Genomic DNA, 20,627 nt, shown 5'->3' on the forward strand with positions numbered 1-20,627 from the left:
TCCTACCCTGGAGATTTTTGAGGACAGGATAGTCCAATCCACTGTCTACTTGTATAATTTGGGTATAGCCCTACCCCAGAGATCTGCTTCCAGGTCTGTTATCATCCTGTGAAATGTGCTAATCATCACACTAGAAAACCAAAAATAAATTATGTTGTTGAAACCTCATATGCACTTACATCTGAAGAATTTAGTTTTCATATTGTTAAATCTGCTTAAATCTGGGCTTATATAAGAGACTTTTTGACAGAAACTGCATCATCTTCCAATCTTGGTAGATTTATGCCAAGCATATTTCCAACATTCTTTCTAAAATAAGAATAAAATGACTTTACATTCAGTTATTCCTACACTGTAAAAGAAAATATAATTTAAGACAGTCAATATCTGATTCTACTGCATTTTTATTTAATTAAGTAACATTCCCCAGGTCTTTGTGCCTGTTTAAATAAAACTATATCCTGCTATAAAAGTAACTCATTACGATATATTTTTCTAAGCCCCCCGCTTTCTTACATAATTAGATTTTTTCTTTTTGCTTTGCAAATTGTTTCTCCTTAAGAGAAAGCTCTTTGTGTTTGATTTATGATGTTAGCAAAGTGCTTTATTTTCACCCACAGCTTGTCATTGGTTTCTATAATTGGTAGGAACATGTGACTGACCTACCCCTGCATTGACGTTTTTGTATGAGCAGGCTGGTATCTTTGGGAATTTTCTCTCTCCACCTTTCTGTAGCAGAAAAAAGTAGGACATGATTCACAGTTGAATTAATTGTTCTGCCCTTTATACTGTGTTCCTAAACATTGTTCTTTCCTCCCACATAGGAATTGAATACTAGCTTTGAAGAATGGGAGAAATTAATGAGGGCTCCACATTCAGATGCCAATGAGACTGGTAGCCACTTTTTTCAAGTCATGGGGTTGATGACCCGCATGTTTAAGCAAACAGCTATTGCCAAGGTATTCTTGAAAAGTTCTGTGTTATCCTATTTGCTTTATTGATGGGAATTATTTTAAATAATTTAGTTAGTTTAACATCTTATTTGTAGACTGCCCCTTGTGTCATTCCACTTCACCCTTATACATCTTGTTTTTCCATCTACACATTAAGGTATCATAAATACCTTATTCTCTTCTGTTCTTATGGTTTCATCTTATTTTTATATCAAATTGGTTTGTCTGTTTTTGTTTTTTTGACCCTTGCCTTTTGTCTTGGAATTAATTCTAAGGCAGGAGAGTGGTAAAGATGAAGCAATTGGAGTTAAGTGGCTTGCCTAGGGTCACACAGCTAGGATATGTCTGAATTCGGCATTTTTTTTTTTTTTTAGTTAAATGTAGCCTTCCTTTGTCTTTAGTTTTTAAAATAGATGCACCTAATTTTGCTTACCTTTATTACTTTTCTATTGTAAGTAGAAGTTATTTAAAAAACTTTCAGATCTACAAGCTGTGATTATAAAGTAGTCATAGACCTGAAGGCACCTTAGATTAGAGGTCAGCTAGTTCAATGGTGTCAAATCATAGAGAAGTGTTATCAAAAAAGTAAATAAGGTAATCTGAGTGGGTCAAGGAACGCAGTTTGGGTGTAAGGAAGGATAAAGGGGATATTAGGTGATTATAAGGTGATGGAGGAGGAATGAAGGTATGGGAAGGTATCTAGGAGATAAAGGAAATGGGGTATGTAGGGGAGGGCAGCTCAAACAGGTTTATTCTCAGAGGCTTGAGACAGAGGATACAGGGAGGAAACCAGGGCCAGTAAGAAATGTTTAGGTTTGGCTGGAGGGTTTCTCTTGTTAGTCTCTTGAGGGAGGAGTGGAGAGGGCCCCTCCCTGCCAGTCAAACTGAGGGCTGGAGGAAGCCTTGGGGAGGTACTTCCTGCCATAATGGATGCCCCCAGTTCTTTCAAGAAATAAAAGAAAAAAATGATTCCTTCCCCTTGAGCCCTTGTCTTAATTTTCAACACAATGATTCACCAGAGGGTTTGAATAGGTAACAAGGGGATTTATTAATACCAGGGTCAGTCAGAAGGGGGAGGGGTTCAGGGTTTTTTAACTGCTGCTAGAGAGAGGGGTGAGGGTGGGGGATGGGTCGTGGAGAGGTTTAGACAGAGAGAGTCCGGCTCTCCCAGTCAGGAAGATTTGACTGCCTTTTAAGTAAAGTCTTTATGAAATCATTAAAACTAGGGGCAACTTATTTGAAGATATTCTACTAGCCTATAGAAACCAAACCCACAATGTCTAATCACCAAGCCCTCCCTTCCACCAGGACCCAAAGGAAAATCAGGGAAGGGGAGGGATGGAGATGGGAGATCAGGGAGAGGTCCAGAGAAATGAGATAGGTCCGAATTTCCCCAAGACAAAACAAGCACAGGCCAAGGCCAAAGTAAAGCCAAAGCCAATAGGTTAAGCCAAAGCAAGAGCCAACATCCACAGCGAAAGCCAGAAGGCAAAAGCCCAGTCAGTTGGAACTTCACTTCTATTTATAGCTTTAAGTTCTAACTGACTTTCTGAAGATTGTAAGATGCTTAACTGACTTTTTGTGACCATTAGAAATTACAGAAGCAAAAAGTTTCTGTTAGCTACCTTGCATTACAGAAATAAATCCTTGCAGGTTACATATTGATGTAGAAAGCCACAAATGTACAGTATATTGTATTGAATTTTTATTTATTGTTAAACATTTCCCAGTTACATCTTAGTCTGAATGCACTTAGGAGTTTTGCATGCCTTGAGTTTGACACATTTGATTAAGTCCACCCTTTTTTCTTCACAAATGAAAAAACTAAGATGGAGAGCTGTGAAGTGATTTTTGTGATGTTATAGTGAGTGACCAAGCAGGTAACTGAGCCTAAGCCTTCTGATTCATATTCCATGTGTTATCATGCTGACTTTTGTGTTAGGACAGTGAGTGGTTTTTTTGTTTTGTTTTTTGGTTGTCCTGAAATTTCTTAATCTAAATGAATTACAGTATATCATGGAAATACAGTGATAGAAGTGTTAAATATTATCTTAGCTACTATAACTCTTAACTAAGTATCAAATCCTTTTGTAAAAGTCCCCAGGAGGACATTGTCCAACTTCTAATGACCCTACCTCATAATTGTTAGCTTATTTAATTTTAATCTATCTAGTTAGCAATTTCTTCCTTGGTTTTGAGTTGAAATCTATCTTCCTTGTAATTTACATTCATTGATTGTAGGTTTATAAATCACCATATTATGAATACTGTCCTTTTAATTTTAATCTAATTCAACCCAAGATCTTAGCCTTCTAACTCAGAGTAAGAAACATTTGGATTCAGATCTTGTCTCTAGCACAACTTAGGGCAGTGTTGGTGAAGTATTATCAGTGTTCTAGGGCCAGCAGGAGGTAGCTGCTGCTTTCTCCCTCTTCCCAAACCAAGGACATTTTTTGCATGCCCCACCCTTCTATCCAGTGTCCAAAGCAAGTAGTTCCTCTGCTCTTTTGGATAATGGGGAGTGGGGCTTGCAGGGCTCATGGACAGCTTGAATTTGCAGTTTGGGCATGTGAACTCGAAAACCTTCTCCAGCACTGACCTAGGAGAATGAAACCTCTCCTTACTCCAGACAGTTCTCAAAGATCATAAGTCACAGAAAAGTTCCTTATCTTCATTGGTTAAAGGAATTTACTCACTGGGGTTTCCCTATACAAATGAATTCAGATTCCTTGATCAGAATCAGAGATCACAACTTGCTCTTTGGGCCACTCAATTCTGTTTTCAAATCACAGTCAACTAAAATCCTTAAATCCTTTTCTTCATCAGCTACTATTTAATCATTTTAAGAAAAATCCCAGCCATTATTGCATGCTTATGCATGTTTTGAACCTTTGTTAGACTATGAATTTCATTAGTGAGGAGTTAATGTTTTGCTTATCTTTTCTTCTTGCAGGTAGTTTGCAAGTAGTGGGTATTCAGTACAGATTGTAACCCATCAATCCCTCCTCATTCCAGATGATTATTGTCTGTGTTCTTTCATAGTTCACAGAGAGTCAACCCATTATTTTGAAATCCTTCCCCTAGGCTCCTTTTATATTTCAAAGATACCAACTAGCAGAACCCTCAATTAATTTATATATTATTTCTCACTCATGTGACATAGCTAACTAACTTTTCTCATCATATGTTTTCTTAATGATATTTTTTAAACCACTTATTTGAATGGAGGTCATCAGCATACTGCAGCTTTCTTGTGCTCATTATGGGTGTCATTGTCTTTTGCATCAACTAAAACTTGAATTGTGTGGAGATGATAGTGACACAAGGTTTGTAACCAAAGCACATCACTAGGAGAATATTTGCATTAAAAATCTGAGTCTTTACACCAAGAAAGAGCTTGGGAATATTAAAAATGCTTCACAATTTCTCAAAATTGAATCCTGTTTGCTCTTTTCTCTTTTTTACTCCCAGAACAGCAAAGTAATTATTCATCTATTATGCCTTTTTCATATTTTGTACTAACCAATTGACTCTCAAGTGCTTGTAATAATCTGGACAGTAAACATTTCCATCCATTTGATTATGCTCATGTGGATTGTTAAGCTAATCTCTTTTGAATAATCAGAAAAAACTTCTTTCATTTGGATCTTGTTTGAGACACCTACAGCAATGGGAACATTTTTTTTTAAACCCTTACCTTTCGGTCTTAGAATCAATACAGTATATTGGTTCTAAGGCAGATGAGTGATAAGGGCTAGGCAGTGGGGGTTAAGTGACTTGCCCAGGGTCACACTGCTAGGAAGTGTCTGAGGCCAGATTTGAACCCAGGACCTCCCATCTCTGGGTCTGGCCCTCAATCCACTGATCCAAGCAATGGGAACATTTTTGATGACTATACATCTCCTTACTCTCTGTTTCCTTGGCATTAATGTCTTGCATTGAACAGGCCTATTTCTGAAGTATAATTTTTAACATATACATACTATATGTGTTGCCAAAACAAGCACTTAACATATACATAAGAGATTCCTATTTGGGAGAGCATCTTAAGTTTGAATTTTTGCTTTATCAAGTGAAATACATATATATATATATATATATGTATATATATTGCAATATCTTGTATTATCTTCATTTTTTTAATCACTTGTCAGAATGTAAAGACTATAATTTGCTATAGAAAATCATTTAAGTGAGTGAATGGAATGAAAAGGCATTTATTAAACAATTTACTTTGTTAGTTTACTGTACTAAGCTCTGGGGATGCAAAGCAAAAAAAGTTAGAAGCTCATATTCTAATGAGGGAGATAATACATTTAGGAGAAGTCAGATGGAAAGGTCCCACAATCCAAAAAGAACAGTAACAAAGAAGATGTATTACTTCTTTTAAAGTGTCATTTCTACAAACAAAATCCTATTGTTTTCTGATGTTGAATCATTTAACCATACCAAGAATTTTGGTGGCAACAATTTTTTTTTCTGTGTCTTCAGTGGCTGTGGCTCTGATGATTATGAAAGCCTTTCTGTTGTTTTCTCATATTTTTACCAAGGAAACTTTCAATATGGATATAAATCATTCTTATAAAGATGAGAAAGTAGGAATATGGCTCTCTGATAACTGATATATCCTCTTTGTGGACTTTTTGAGGGTTTTAACATCATTCATTCATTCATTCATTCATTTATTTTTAGATCTCAGAAAATACTTTTAAGTACTTTATAGGTTTGTGTTACTTCCAGCACAGCTTTCTTTGTTTTATACTTAGCTTGGTATACTTAGCTTCATATTCCTAAATTCCATTTCTACTTTTCATTTAGTACGTTAGGGATTGAGGTGTCAGATTCCCTCTGCCACTGTGGATGAAAATACATTTTTATAATGACAATATATTATTCAGTTTTAGGTCTGTGTCTTTTCTTTCCACAAGTTTAGGAATATTCTTAGACCATAGAGTTTATTTGACTCTCAAACCAGTTTTACTTAAGATTTGTTTTCAATTTTATTCCATTTCACAGTTTTATTAGTCATTATTTCTTTTAATTTTCTGCCATCTTCTAATGTAAGATATTGGAAACAAATTAATAATCTATGTCGATGTTGTTCCCTAGTTTTCACCTCTTTCTCTGTTGGGTGACTAAGCCTCCTTTAGACTTCTTATTTTGGTAATTTGGTTAAGCTTCTTTAAGAAATGATGATCATTTATGTCAATATCTGTTCCTTTGTTCATTTTCCATTTTTTCACAAAAAAAAATTTTTTTTATCTAGACCTGCACTTTCATTAGTGAAGGAAATTTGTAGAGTAGAAAATTTCTCCGTTGGCACTGGTTGGTACTGGTAGAGAGTTTTCAGGGAATTTAGAGATTAGGAAACTTGCCCAAACACAAAAATAGTATGTGTCAGAGAGAGATAGGTCTTGAACTCTTTCTTCCTGCAAATCTGACTCTATCCACTGTCCTATGCTGCCTCTCTTTAGTGTTAATAGCTGATTTAAATAGGTCGCATTGAACCTGTTTTTAATTGTATGCCATATCTTCTTATCAACTCTTTTATTCTTAATTTGGTGACATAAATAGTTCATTAAATATGACTTCAATAATGATCCAGGTCAATCCAGAGGAACTTATGAGAAAGAATACTATCCACATCCAGAGAAAGAACTGTGGGAGCAGAGATGCAGAAGAAAAACATATGATTGATCACATGGTTTGATGTGGATATGATTAGATTTTTAATATTTTTTAAATATTTTAAATATTTTAAAATAATTTTAATATTAAAAGATCACTCTACTGCAAATATGAACAATATAGAAATGGATTTTGAACAATGATACATGTATAACCCAGGGGAATTCCTTGTCATCTCCAGGAGGAGGGGAGAGAAGAGGGGTAGGAAAATGAATCATGTAACCATGGAAAAATATTCTAAATAAATTTTTCAAATGGCTTTGATATCAGTAACCATTTATTTTCTGTCTTAAAATATAATCATAGAATTGACTAAAGATGCAGGAAGATGAACCTTCCTGACTTCAAGCCTGATGCTCTAACCACTGGATAATCTAACTACCTATATCCCATACATATATACTAAGTTTAAAAAAGATTATTTAATAAGCCCAACAACAGATATAACTTTTAATATAAAGTAAGGTACAAAACAGAAATATATGTGTTCCTAGTATTGTTTGTTAAATATCAGAGAGTATGGCCATGGAAGACTCCAAATGAAAGAGGAATTTCTCATAAATGATGAAGTCTTCCAAACATCTCTGTGAGGATTTGAGACAATAGGGTGTTACATTAGATAGAGCACTGGACCTAGAATTAAGAAGACTCTGAGTTCAATCTGGTCTTAAACATGTACTAGCTATGTGACCCTTGACAAGTAATTTAACATCTCTCTGCTTTAGTTTCCTCATCTTAAAATGGAGATAATAAAAGGATCTACCTTCAAGAGCTGTCATGAGTATCAGTTGAGATTTTTATATTATAATATATAATATAAACCCTAAGGCACTATGTAAATTAACTTCTATAAAGTCACTTAGCCCCCAAGGTAGTCCATTAGTACATATATCTTGAACAAACACTATAGATGCAGAGTGAACTAAGTCTTGAATGAATAGGGGTAAAAGAGCAGGACCAGTTGCATTTTGGAAATTAAATATCATATTCAGTGGTTCCAGTCTTCTTCCAGAATCAAAAAACCCTTTTTTATCTTTTTACTATAGCATGCTTACATAGAGAGAATTCATGGTTAGGGAGCCACAGTGCTTTGAATTCTTCATTTTTGGCTTTACTGGCCAGACATGGCCCAAAGGGAATATACACTTGAAAAGTTAAATTAATGCTTGACAAAGGGAATGGACCAGCTCCATATAAGAGCTTTTAGGAGCCAGGGTAACTGCAGGACCATGCTACAACCTGTTGGATGTAGCTAAGAGGTCAGATAAAAGTGTTTATGCATTAGCAAGAAGAAGATGGAGAACATAGAGAAGAAGAAAACATACGCTGGACCAGCTCCAGATCCTGGCAGAGACTTGACTACTTAGTGCTATGAATTTTGTGAGGACGATGACCAATTCTGTAAAATGATCAGATAGTGGAAAGAAACAACACTTACAGAAAGAGTATTCCTTTTCTAGCATGATGAGGATGATAACCCCTTCTCTCTTCTATACATGACTTTTCATAAATGTTTCCTGTGTTTAAATGTTTATTTCTTGAAAAATAGTTGATGACTCTCTGGGAAAGAGGCCAAATTAAGCAATGTTTAATTGTACCCTTGTTAGAACTTGTGAGAGATTGCTCCCATGATAAAATTGTGTCCATGTAAGCCCAGACCTGAAGTTCTTTGCCTTGGTACACTGAACATTAGCAACCTATGGCTGAAAGTCATGGCATACTAAAATAATTTCACTAATCAAAACCATTGTTCACAGGTGGCATTATTATTTATTACATAATTACTCAACATCATATCACCAAAAATGAATTAAAAAAGCTGCTAAAGAGATCATGAAAGTGATAATCTGATCAGAAAAAGGTGTTAGTCATGTAGGAGAGTGGGATAAAAGATGGATATGCATCATATTACAGTTGCCTTCCCTCACTCCTCCACCCTCCTTCTACTCCATTGCCAAGAGACCTAGAGAAAGACTTTTAGCAATTTCCTCATCCTCCTTTATAGGAACATACAGATAAGAATCTTCCAAAATAACAAGGAGTAGATAACTTTTAACCTTTATCCTTGGAAAGTGTACTCACATGAATGAGCTCAAAGTATTGAAATATCTGTAATATAATTATGCACATACTAATTTTAATTCTTTTTGTCCTTTTTGTCCTTTTTTACCCAGATTCAACCTTGTCACTGATTAACCAGAATAATTAAGATAATAATTAGCTAAGCGTTATAAAGTAGCTATGATTCAAGTGCTTATTAACTCCTGAAAAATGTTACTCCAATTTTGCTCCAAAAAATTTCCCCCCTTATTCCTTTTTACTATTTGTTAAGCCATATTATTCTTCATGTACTTTGCAAGGATTTCTTGCTGACCTATGCTGTTTCTCTAAACCAAAAACTGTTCAAAACTAGATTTTTTTCTCTGGGAATTGGTCAGTATTCTTGATTTTTTTTTAAATATTAACCAGCTTATCAATTCTCTTCTTAAATGTAAAGTGTGGTTCCCAGAACTTACCTCAGTAATCTAGATCTAGTCTACCTTCTTTTACATATTACTGTATGTCAGTATTGGAGTTATTAATTTTAGAAAACACATTTCCAAAAAATTGGAACAACTTTTTTCTTGTGAAGCATATTAGTAAGAATCATTTAGTAGATTTTACTTGATAATTATAATACCATTTCAGGAACCATAGAATCCCAAAGTAGATCTTTTAGAAAGTTCTCTATTACTTTCTTTCTTTTTCTAAGTTTTAAATGTTCTTTTGGAAATGAATAGGAAGGATATAAAAATTATATTCAAGTATTTTAAACTGTCATACTATAAAAGCAAACTAATTTCCCTTACTGAGCTGTAGCCTTATTATTATTATATTAGTGCTACCTACATAAAGTTCATTGATATGAAAAGTGTTTTATATTAGATGGACTGAAAATTTTCTAGTTGAGAAAAATAGTCCTGAATGACTTGTTATTGATTCAAGTTCTTGATTTCTCCATTAAAAAAATTCTAAATATTTTATCTTTTAGCAAATATTGCCAGCTCAAATATAATAGCCTTAAGTGTTTTTTTCCCTTTACATTTCTCAAAGTATCTGTTTGAAACTTTTTCTTTATTCTCAAGTGTAATACAAGGCAGTAAATAGAAAGAGTAAAATGGAAGTTGGAAGACCTGGCTTTTGCTTCCAGTTTTGCCTCTAACTCATTGTTTAATGTTAGTGGCATATCATGTTGCAGGTCAGTGAGGATAGTGTCATAATGAAAGAGACTTATTTCACTCTTAAGACTCTGGTGGGCCTGCTATCCCAAGTTGTTATTCTAAACCCATTTTTCTCATACAAGCATTTTATTATATGATGGTTATGTTAAATAAAATCATTGTACTATATTATATATATTGGCTTAAGTAGATTATTTGATTTTACCTTGGTCATTAGCCTCTTTGTTGTTTCTCTGAGCAAAATTTTTTACCTCAAAATAATCAGTTTTTATGTAAACTTTGGGAATGCAGTTTGTTCATAAATTGGATATCATCTCCTTTCCCAAGAACCTAATTTGTTTTGCATAATGTGTTGTTTCAGCAGTTATTTTAAAGGAATCTTAAGCCTAATAATACCATATCTTAATTCCATTCTTTTAGTTTGCTTTACTTTTTTTTACCTTTTAGTTCATTTTGGAAATTATTAATAAGGAAAATAGCTAAAGAAAGGTAGTTGTAAAAGAAGAATGTTTAAGTATGTGGTGATCATATTCAAGTGTAAAGATATAGTTACTAAAAAATATACCAATTTTTGAAATATGTCACTTTGAAGAGATGCTACTTTGCCCAAGAGGATGTTGGAGAAATGAGTGCTTGCCTTGTAGTCAAGTAAGAGAGAACTGGTTCAGATTATATCTTTTACCTTTCCTACTCAATGACCATGTGCAAAGTCACTTAAATTTCACAGGGTTATTTTCTTTGCTTGAGAAACGGGAATAATACTGCTATGGTACTAACCTTTCAGGTTATGAAAATTAAATGAGTTATGAAATATGTTATGGCCTTTGCAAAATTTGGTATGCTATATTTATTAATGGCAACTGTTATTATTAATGCATACTAAGTAACCAAAATGAAAATTCTATTATGTTAGTAATTAAATTACTAGTGAAAAATCTTCATAATTTATTGCATTTAATAAAAGAAGACTATTCTTTGTAATATTGCACTAAATTAATGTGAAAGATCTTTTTCTTGTTTTATATTCTTAATCCCTGAATAAGTCTTGATTTCATATAAATGGCTAATTTAACAATGATAATAAATTGTCATTATAGAATCATAGATCCAAAAGGGACCTCTAAGATTATCTGTTTCCTTTCCTTTCTTCCAGCCATTATCTATTAAAAGTCTAAATAAATGGCCTTCTAGCTTATTTTTCTAACTCTTCAAAGAGTTTTCTGTATCTTATTATCTTCTTTTTCTTCTTCCCTTCCCTATTATCTCACAATATCTTTCAGGCAGAGGCAAGCCCAAAAGTATTATTCCTCATTCAAATATTATTATAATATTAGATATTAAGTGTAGCAAACTCTGGCAATTATGATAGATATTAGAGCTCTCATTTTTGAAAATTTATGTTTTTCTGTCTTATGAGATTACTGAATAGATAGTAAATAAAATAAATGTTTTTACATCTTACGAGTAAAAATGCCTTTATATTCTACTCTTACATAAGTTATATATGTTTTACACACACACACACACACACACACACACACACACACACACACACACACACACACACACAGGCTATAAGGAGAATATTGCCTACCCTGGGAGGAAAAATGGAAATATTTCACCTAGTTCTTTTCATCTTTCTAGTATATCTCTAACAGGCTCATCAAGTATGTACAATTGCATGTGGTGAGTTGAAATGGCATACATTTATATACCTTATAATTTTCAGATAAAATGTCATTATTGTAGATAGGCGTTTTCATAAATAGAGACATCTTTATATGCAAACATTATATAAATATACAAGAGAAGACATGTATTTAATACCTACTCTGTGCCAAGTACTGTGTTAAGCAGCAGTGATATAAATAAGAAAAAGAAAGATAGTCTCTGCTATCAAGAAGCTTAAATCTAATGAAGGAAGATGACACATACATACGAGGAAGATGCAAAGGGATTGGGTATGGGTAAGAGAGAGAATTTGTGTGTGTGTGTGTGTGTGTGTGTGTGTGTGTGTGTGTGTGTGTGTGTGTGACACACATATATTACATTTCAAGTTCCAAATTCTCTCCTTCCCTCCAGTCTCTCCCTCATTGACAAGGAAAGGAATATGATACCCTTTATACCTATGAAGTCATGCTGGCCATATTTCCATATTAGCCATATTGTAAAAAAAAAAAAAATCAAGAAAAATGAAGTGAAAAAAATGTTTCAGTCTTTACCAAGGAGTTCTTCAGTTCTCTCTCTCTAAAGGTGGATAGTGTTTCTCATTATCAGTTCTATTGAATTGGCTTAAATCATTGTACTGATCAGAGGAGTTAAGTCTTTCACAATTGATCATCATTAGAATATTGCTATTGTGTACAGTGTTCTCCTAGTTCTGCCCACTTCACTTTGCATCATTTTATAGAAGTCTTCCCAGGGTTTTCTGAAACCATCGTGCTCATGATTTCTTATAGTATAATAGTAGTATTTCATTACTTTCCTATACTACAATTTGTTTAGCCATTCCCCAATTGATAGCCCATGGAAAGAAAATATAAAGGTACATAATCATGGCAGAGTTAAATCTAAAAAAAGTACAGCTGGTTGGAATTGATGAAATGGCTGGACTTCTGAGTCCTGATTAAATGGAGGCTTTGGGAGGATTTTATTTGCTTTTCCTTATAGCCCTACAGTCAAGGGTAGAAAGTACTTAAGATACTAATCAGATACAGGTACCAAAGCTAATGCTACCTCCGGGATGATGAAATTTCCTGATGATGACCTTTTGCAGAGGAGTGGTGGGGGTATTATGATGACAGAATTTAATCCAGGGTATATAGTTGATGGGAAATGTTTAATTACTCTTTAAGATGAGAGTGAATTTTCAGGGATCATAAGATCATTAGGAAAATATTTGAAGAAAATATCTTAAGGAATTAAGTTTTGCATTTGTGTTTTTTTCTGCATTTTGTTATTTACTTGGCAGTGATGAGCTAAAAAATCTAATGTTCTTGTCTCCTTACTTTCAGTGTAATATTTTGTTTTTATTCCAAAAGCATTATGGACTTTTTTTTTGTAATTTACTTATTTATTTACCAATTACATGTAACAACAAATTTCCACATAAGTTTTTTGAAGTTGTATGAACTAAATTGTCTCCCTTCCCTTTCCACTCCTTGAGCTGGCAAGCAATTTGATCTGGGTTATATGTGTGTTATCACACAAAACATATTTCCATATTGTTCAGTTTTGTAAGTGAATAATCATAAAACCAAAACCCCCAAACAAAAAACTAAACAAGTGAAAAATTGTATGCTTTCATTCACATTCTAACTCCAATAGTTCTTTCTCTAGGAGTGTGGTCTTTTTAAAAAAGGACAAATTTAAAACATATTCAATATTTGTGCATTTCTTTAAACTAGTTCATATTTTTACTTTCATTTATCACTTAAAATGGAGTTTTGAAATTCACTGTTAAGAATTAAACAGGGGGCAGCTGGGTAGCTCAGTGGATTTAGAGCCAGGCCTAGAGACGGGAGGTCCTAGGTTCAAATCTAGCCTCAGACACTTCCTAGCTGTGTGACCCTGAGCAAGTCACTTGACCCCCATTGCCTAGCCCTTACTGCTCTTCTGCCTTGGAACCAGTACAAAGTATTGATTCTAAGGTGGAAGGTAAGAGTTTTAAAAAAAGAGTTAAACAATTAAAAAAAAATAAATTGTGATCCATTGCATTTTTCTGAAGCTACTGAATGAGATGAACAAGTCTGATCACCACCAAAATCTGTCTTACCATGTGCTGTGGCTTTTTAAAGTAAATTCCTACGTAAATATATTTTCAAATGTGGTAGTATAATAAACAGTTTAATGAAAATAAAGTAAAATTGTTAATATTAATTAAAATGTACATACTCTAAAATATCCATATATAAATATGCAGTTTGAAACTTAACATGTTTGTATTCTGAAGGCTGGTTTGTCAGTTGTTTGGCATGAGGAACCCATTTTCCAATAAAAGCAGCATTTTAAATTATGTTGCCAAACCAGTCCCTAAATTTAACCCATTTAACACCTAGTGTAGCTAAATTATAGTTTTATGATGCTGACTGTGTCTCTGAACTTCTTGAGCTCTTCTGACTTAATGGAGGAGCTGCACTAACAAGGATCTACAGCTGGTAGTTTTGGCCATGCAAGATGAGAGGAGGCCAGCAGCATTAGAAAAGATAGGATATTGTCATGGCCACTGTGTTAACAAAGGCCCCTTCATCAAGTACAAGGGTCCTTAAGAGTAGGTAAAGGAAATAGCATTAAAAGTTAAAATTTTAAACCTGACCTGTACTTTTAAAATGTCTGTCAAGATAAATATATTTATTGAGGAAAATATAAAAATCCAGAGCTACAAGTTACAGATGAGTTGTCAGCCTTCATCAGTGGAGGGAGTTTCCACATGAGGAATTCCCTACATGAGTGAAATCCCAGGTTTTGACATACGACAAAATAAAATAAATCTTAATTCTTGATATTTAAGTCAATCTAGTTATGACAACATAGCTAGAATTTTTTAAATTAAAATTTTTGTTTATAAGAGTTAATCATGCTTCTCTGAGATAGTATGTCTAGATTATGAATTTCTACTGCTTAGCATATTTAGAAAGACAAATCTTGTGGAACAAGCCTCATTTCTTTTTAGTTTTATTGTGTGTGGAAATTGTGATTATTGGGCTTTTTATGTTTCTATGAAGAATTGTGTCAATTAGCATTGATTTATTTAACATGCAAATATTACATTTCTCAGTACTACTTAAAAGCTAACAAGAGCGTAAAGCAATTATAAAAGTTTACACAAATTAATTCTTAGAATATCTCTGACTTCTCAAAATATTTTTCATGTGTCTTTGAGAAAACATGGCTGGATTTTCTCTGTAATAATTTGTTTGAAATTAATTGTGTATATTTTTATATTTAGGCAGGTGCAGTAAAGGACTATATTAAACTGATGCTTCAGAATGATTCGCTTAAATTTCTAGTTTTTGCTCATCATTTAAGCATGCTCCAAGCTTGCACAGAAGCAGCAATAGAAAGCAAGGTATGTTTAGTTTTCATATAAACTATTTTTGCATTCTTCTAATGCAGATTGTTTATGAATGGAAGTTTGTTTTAATTTACCTTGTGGAGAAAATTATGCTAAATTTTGATTTTTGGTCATTAGAAATTTTAGGGTTTGTTAATTGTATTATTTTTAAACTGCTTTGTTACAGTTCTATATCACTTTTAATTCATTCAATTAATCCAATATTTATTAAATAAATAATTTGTGTGGGATGGTATGTTAGATTCAAAAAATAGAAAGATGAATACTATTGTCCCTCTCCTCCAGGAGCTTATAGTCTCGTAGACAGAAACCATACTTATACTGAGAAGTGTAATGCAAATTAATTGTTATAGATATAAAGAAAAGATCCCAAGGAGGTTCTTGGGAAAACTTGAGGAGACATAAAAAATATGATTAGAGGCAGCAGAGCTCAAGCTCCAAAAGCTTTCAAATGAGAAAGACTTTAATTATAGGCCCAGTCACAAAATATACATCTATGATTCAAGGATCAGCCTAAATTCAGAGGCTTATCAACAGCTGAGGAAGTTTAAGGTGAATTATTTAATTATAGTCACTCCCCAAACTACCTATCAAGTTATACGGGAGTTATTATATACTTTATAGAAGGGAGTACCCACACCAATGGGCCATGGTTCTTTGAAATATAAAGTATTAGGGACCACTGCAAGGGATCTTACTCAATAAACTTGTAACTCCATATAACTCTAGGATCAAATATTTGAAGGGGCATTTAAAGCCCTCCATAACCTGCTATTTGGCCTATTTTTCCAGTCATATTAGATTTTTTTCCTTTCCATGCACGTCATTGTTCAGCCAAAATGGCCCTATTGTTTCTTATATTTGACATGTCATCTTCAATGCCTGGACTTCACTTCTTCCTCACTTATGTCTTTCAGAATCCCTAATTTCAGTCAAAGATCAACTTAAGTGCTACTTTCTACATGGTCCTTCCTAGCTCCTAGTGCCTTCCCCCATGTCACCGTTTATCTTTAGCGCACATTTTACACATACTTATGTATCTCTACATGTTTTCTCTCCCAGTAAGACTAAGAGAATTCCTTGAGAAACAAGGAGCTTTTTAATTTTTTTTGTTTTTTTTGTTTGTTTTTTTAATTTTTAAACCCTTAACTTTTGTGTATTGGCTCATAGGTGGAAGAGTGGTAAGGGTGGGCAATAGGGGTCAAGTGACTTGCCCAGGGTCACATAGCTGGGAAGTGTCTGAGGCTGGCTTTGAACCTAGGACCTCCCATCTCTAGGCCTGACTCTCAATCCACTGAGCCATCCAGCTGCCCCTTTAATTTTGTTTTTGTATGCTCAGTGCCTAGTACATAGTAATTGTTTAATAAATACTTGTTAGGAGTATGATAGTTTGAAGGGATGCTACAATCAAGTAGATTACCAATAATAATGTTTTTTAATGTAGTGAACAAAAAGAAATCATCTTCTCCAGGCCCCTAAACCTGTCACAATAAAATTATCTGTGTGGCATATCAGTGGTAAAAATATGAGAAGGGAAATAGTGAGCCTTTGTAGGTGATTTTCAACAACATATTCATATATTTATAACTATACAATTGATTAAGAAAATATAAGGTACTACTGTGTCAGTTTTTGTTGACTTAACTACCACATCCATTGACCCAGTAGGACAATACCAGCCCTAAAACTTCTTCCCAAATGAAATATCTCATACATATATGACAAATATCACAGATATGGCTGTGTATATGTGTTTTTAGTGGTTTCATTGAATTTTTATTTCAAATGTTAAAAATTGTTTTTACATTCAATTTAAAAAATACAATAAAATATTACTGGAAAAACAAACAAAAAAGCCATTTGCAAAGTCCAAATACAGTATGATTTCCTATTTATGCAGAGGTTCTAAGGAGGCTTCTGTTTTGTCAGTGACATTATACCAATTTCATTGAGCTCCACATAATAAAGGGCCTTCTTATTGAGGTTCACAGACCTTAGTGAGTGTAAGAAGGCTTCCTCATATTGTGAGTGATCATTTACTTACATGTGATAACTCCATCAATTTTCCATTTTGTTCAGTATATTCTTTTGCAAGGTAATATCAGAAGGCTCCTAAGAAACTATTAAAAGATGATATCTGTGAAATCATTTGCATTTTTATTTTAATCAATCTCAATTTCACTTTTATGTGACTATAAAGATCACTTTAATTAAGCACTTCAATGAAATATGTTCAGTTCATAAAGTATTATTTTAGAAAAAATGTTATTAATCTCATGATATGTACTAATTCCACAAAATCTTGCCCTGACTTGGCTGTTTTCTTTGTGCATCTTAGGTTCGTTATATTAGAATAGATGGAAGTGTTCCTTCTTCAGAAAGAATACACCTCGTTAATCAGTTTCAAAAGGACCCTGATACCAGAGTGGCTATCTTAAGCATTCTGGCTGCTGGCCAGGTAAGGCAAAATGTGAAGTTAACTGAGCTTAATTTGATAGTGAATAATAATTCACTATAACCCTTTAGTTGTAAACAATAATAACATCACAGCCATGAAAAAGACTGGACTTGAAGTCAGCGAGATCTGTATTTGAATTCTGTCTTCATCACTTATTAGCTATGTCTTTTTAGCAGTTGACTTAACTTTTCTCACCTTCAGTTCTCTCATTTTCAAAATGGAAATGGTATAACTGTATATAGTATCTAAGTCAGGTTTTGTGAAGATAAGTAAGGTTGTAGATATTTGAGCATACTAAAAATCTTAGACTCTTAAATAATCATTAGTAATCATGTTGTATTGAAAGAGAAGGCCAACAACACCATAAAAACAAGAAGATCACTATGAACTACTGTGTGAAAGCCACTGTATGGTAGTTCTACTTTATCTAAGATTGCTCTTTCTGTGGTTTCAGTTACTTGAAGTCATTCCAGGGGAAGAAGATAGACATGAAGGGGGCTGCCATTGGATGAAGGAGGGGGTGGGCACACAGTTCATGCACCAGAGATTCACCTGTGGTGGCATCTTTCTTTGAGTCAGTTCTGCTTTCACTTGGAAGCGTTGGGGGCTTTTTTGGTTTCTTGGGAGAAGGGAGTTTATGTAGGTGTGGGAAAGCACAGTACTATAAGGTAAAATTAACATAGATGTTAAAAGTTAAAGTAAGAGCTGCCTGTAGTTTTAGGCATCCACTGGGGGTCTTGAAACATATCTCTTGCAGATAAGGGGAGACTAATTACGATGCTGTTTAATAAAGTACAATATAACTTATTATTATTGTATTTATGATTGGCAATGTATTTAATTTATCAATTATACATTTTACATGTACATATACATTATACATACATATTATACATTTGTATGTATAAGAAAATCATAATATATATTGGTTCAGCAGGTTTTTGCTTGTATCTGCAATTTTAGCCATCCTTGATAGGTCTTTGCAATGTATCTTCCACAAATGTGGGGGCCCTACTATATACATCTTTTGGGTTAGGGTTAACAATTGGTAAATAAGATAAGTTTGCAAACATATAAAATAATACACTTATGTGTGTGTAACATTGGCTCATGTCTTTGGTAGTTAAAATAGTAATATAATATATTATTTTACATATAAATATATAAATATAAATAAATATTATATATATAAATAATATAGTAAATATAATAAAAATGCTCATAGTAATTCTGCACTTGGAAGTGTAGTTTTAAGAGGGTTATACCCCCAGTTAAAGAGCACAACTTTCTATGGTGGATTTAGATTGACCTCAGAGCTCTGTTCTAAGAAAGGTCCTTCTTTCCTATGTAGCTCCCAGTGAATCCTCATGTTACAAAAAAAAGAGACATCAAGTAACATAAAAACAGGGTTTACTACATATATTTATGAGAAATAATATTATATCTGGCAAATATGTTCTTTTAAAAAAATGTTTAAATTATATTTTTCTCAATCACCAAAAATCTGCCATCTCTTCTCACATAAAGTCTCATTCTTTTCTTTGAGACTTTGACCCCTCTGTTAAGAGGTGAGTAGCCTATTTCATCATTAGTCCTCTAGAATTGTGGGTGATAATTAAGCATAATTCAAGATTCTTGAGGTTTTTTTTTAAACGCTTAACTTCTGTGTATCGGCTCATAGGTGGAAGAGTGGTAAGGGTGGGCAATGAGGGTCAAGTGACTTGCCCAGGGTCACACAGCTGGGAAGTGTCTGAGGCCGGATCTGAACCTAGGACCTCCCGTCTCTAGGCCTGACTCTCAATCCACTGAGCTACCCAGCTGCCCCAAGATTCTTGAGTTTTTCAAAGTTGTTTGCCTTTTCTATATTATCATTTTGTAAATTGTCTCTTGGTTCTATTCACTTCATTCTGCATCCGTTCATACAAGTTTCCGTGTTTCTCTGAAACTATCCTCTTCGTCGTGTCTTACAGTACAATATATAACATTTAAATATCATGACTTATTTATTCATTGGTGGCCACTCTCTCCGGTTCCAATTCTACGTGACCTCCAGAAGAGCTTAAATTATTTTTGTATATGGTGAGTTACAAGTTTATTATGTACAGGACCAATCTCTTCTTTTTCTAACAACTAATTCCTCTTTCTTCCTTATCTACTTTCTCTCCCATTTTCCTGTTGAGTGAAATGTATTTCTCTAACTTACTGTGTTTCTGTGTGAATTTTTCCCTCTTTTGACCAGTTCAAATTTGAGTAAAGGTTCATTTGCCAGTCAGTCCCCCCACCCTTCCTCCTTGTTTATACAGACTTCTACTTGCATACTCTGATTATGTGAAATTATTTTCCATAACTTTCCATTTCCTTCCCCTCCTACTACATTACTCTCCTATCTGTTCTTTTAAGACCACCAATATTCTGAACTATTAGGAGGTAGTTTTACCAAGTACTACTAAGTGCCTAAGCATCTTATGCCCTTTTGATCTTCTGTTTCTGTATCTGTGCTAGTTAATGGAATGGACTAATTGTCATTCTCACCTTAACAATTTGTCCACCTAAATCCGAACTTTTGAGTAGCCCAGTATGGCTAGTAGCATTTCTATAATCCCTCCTACACATCACCCTACCCCAGAGAATGGAGAGAGATTCAGTTCACAGCTTAGCTTAGTTCCTATATAACACCAAAGCTATATCCAAAGTCCCCACAGGCTTGCCATCCACGACTCTGGCTTCTCAGGCCTTCCCTGCTGTAGCATCCTCAGCTCCAGACTTCCCTCGGCTCAGCCATCATTGTTGGGAACTATACTCTCTGTACCTAGATCAAAGAACAAATAAAACAGACCAAAACCTCAAGCCCATTTCTTGGGGCTACCTTGTCAGTAGGAGAGGAGTCTCCCAGCTTATTACATGGTATTCCCACTGTGACTGACTAATAACCTCACTCCTGGACATCAACAGCAAGATAGCTGATTGTGCCTCAGACAGTAGATTTAAAGAAGCAGACAGTTATAGCCATGAAGCAAATGGAAAAGAGACTGTCTCCCAGCCACACAATAGGTTAAAACAGAGTGGAATCTCCCACATGGATGCCTACACTATAGGTGATTTGGACATGCAGCAAAGCCCCATTGTATTCATTAAAAGAAGATATGTAAACAGGAGGCAGAATGATAGAACAAATAGAGAGCTGGGCTTCAAATGTAGAAAAACCTAGATTAATTTTATTTTCTGACCCATAT

The 20,627-nt window shown here is 34.1% G+C and overlaps 1 protein-coding gene across 1 annotated transcript in view; it reads left to right on the forward strand.

Moving 5' to 3' along the window:
- ZRANB3 (zinc finger RANBP2-type containing 3) overlaps positions 1 to 20,627 on the forward strand; it is a 258,475-nt gene that overhangs the window by 168,931 nt on the left and 68,917 nt on the right. The window contains exons 8-10 of the mRNA XM_044666614.1: positions 825 to 959; positions 14,811 to 14,930; positions 17,275 to 17,394. Coding sequence (XP_044522549.1) covers positions 825 to 959; positions 14,811 to 14,930; positions 17,275 to 17,394 — 375 coding nt within the window. The remainder of the gene's footprint in view (positions 1 to 824; positions 960 to 14,810; positions 14,931 to 17,274; positions 17,395 to 20,627) is intronic.

The sequence above is a fragment of the Gracilinanus agilis genome, chromosome 3 (genome assembly GCF_016433145.1).
Source record: "Gracilinanus agilis isolate LMUSP501 chromosome 3, AgileGrace, whole genome shotgun sequence".
NCBI classification, from domain to species: Eukaryota; Metazoa; Chordata; class Mammalia; order Didelphimorphia; family Didelphidae; genus Gracilinanus; species Gracilinanus agilis.